The 1,377-nt window shown below is 47.2% G+C and overlaps 1 protein-coding gene across 1 annotated transcript in view; it reads right to left on the bottom strand.

The window, feature by feature from the left end:
• Positions 1 to 1,004: 1,004 nt before the first annotated feature.
• Positions 1,005 to 1,377, bottom strand: part of LOC104543985 (metalloprotease TIKI2-like) — a gene marked incomplete at both ends in the record, with an annotated part of 546 nt that continues 173 nt past the window's right edge. The window contains one exon of the mRNA XM_010188719.1: positions 1,005 to 1,371. Coding sequence (XP_010187021.1) covers positions 1,005 to 1,371 — 367 coding nt within the window. The remainder of the gene's footprint in view (positions 1,372 to 1,377) is intronic.

The raw sequence follows: 1,377 nt of genomic DNA on the forward strand, positions 1-1,377 counted from the left end.
TTTAATCACACCAAAGATCAGTCCTCTAATCCTTATTCCCACATCGCCAAGAATTTTTTTGCTCAAACTAGGAAAGTAAGATAAAGGTGGAAACAGGCTGATCCAAAACTAATGACAAAAAGCAGATTAATAACGAAATATCATAGCAGTAACTGACAGCACGTTAAATTTCCCCTGGATTGTTTGTTTTCTTCCACACACATTCATTTCCTGAATTTCTAGTAAATCTCATTTCATATAAACAGTTTCACAAAGCAAAGTCAATAGCTGTGACTGTGTTCCTGATTAATCCACTGAAATGAAATAGATCGCATGGCTTAGTATTTGGTTGTTTAAAGCCAAATCCACTGAAAGAATTCTGGAGTCCAGTTACACCAATAACTTTCATTTCTTAATCTACATCCTTTTCTTTTTGCTGAACTTTACCTGTTCTAAAATTAAAAAAATCCACACAGATTGAACACTAATTTTGCTCCAGTATAAGAGGCCAACGTGGGCCAGTTTGTTTTGACATGGAGTGACTACTAAAAAGAAGACCCACAGCTTGCACACACTTAAATCTATTTGAACAATGTAGAAATTTTGTTCTTCCTTGCTCATGTTTTATCCTCTTCTTGACAAACACCACAGGGACGCTTTATTTAAAAACAAACAAACAAACAAACAAAAAAGCACTTTTTGCCCAGCTTCGGGACAGGACAGGAGGCGTGGAACTTTCCCTCACCAGTGGCAAGCCAGCAGACACACATGTTCACACCCTGGACATTTGCCTTTCAAACAAATAATACGCACGATAAACTCGCTGCGCACACCATGGGATTTTTGCAGGCAGCACAGATCGGTGCAGTGGAGAATGGGCAGCCCAACACAGAAGCTGCTGAGGCCCGTGGGCGACCCATCCTGCTGCAACAGGTTTGGGGTTCACGCTGACAAACTGACCAAAACACGACGAGAACGGCTCCCATACCTCTGGGATAAGCCATGAGGCCCAGAAGCCTCCTTACCTGGGAGAAGTTGAGCCCGTTCAGCGGGTGACACTGCTCCTCCACCCTCTCCACCGCGCCCGTCCTCTTCTTCATCCTCTCAGCTTCCTGGGCGAGGTAGAGATCAAGCACTGGCACCCCTCTGGAGCGGATGTCCGTCTCCGTCAAGGAGTTCACCATGAGCATCACCCAGACAGGCCTCTTGCGCTCCCAGTTGCCGGCGATGGCATTGAAGAGGTAGTCAGCATAGAGCCCTTTGCCCCGCTGGTCCGGGGTCATCCAGTGGGGCAGCATCAGCTTGATGTAGTCCAGGTGGCGTTTGAGGCGGCGGTAGAGCTCCTGGGGCAGCACGTCCTGCAGGTTCTCCCCGTGGGGCAGCATCTGGCAGCTGGCC

The sequence above is a fragment of the Mesitornis unicolor genome, unplaced genomic scaffold, assembly GCF_000695765.1.
Source record: "Mesitornis unicolor isolate BGI_N332 unplaced genomic scaffold, ASM69576v1 scaffold13657, whole genome shotgun sequence".
NCBI classification, from domain to species: domain Eukaryota; kingdom Metazoa; phylum Chordata; class Aves; order Mesitornithiformes; family Mesitornithidae; genus Mesitornis; species Mesitornis unicolor.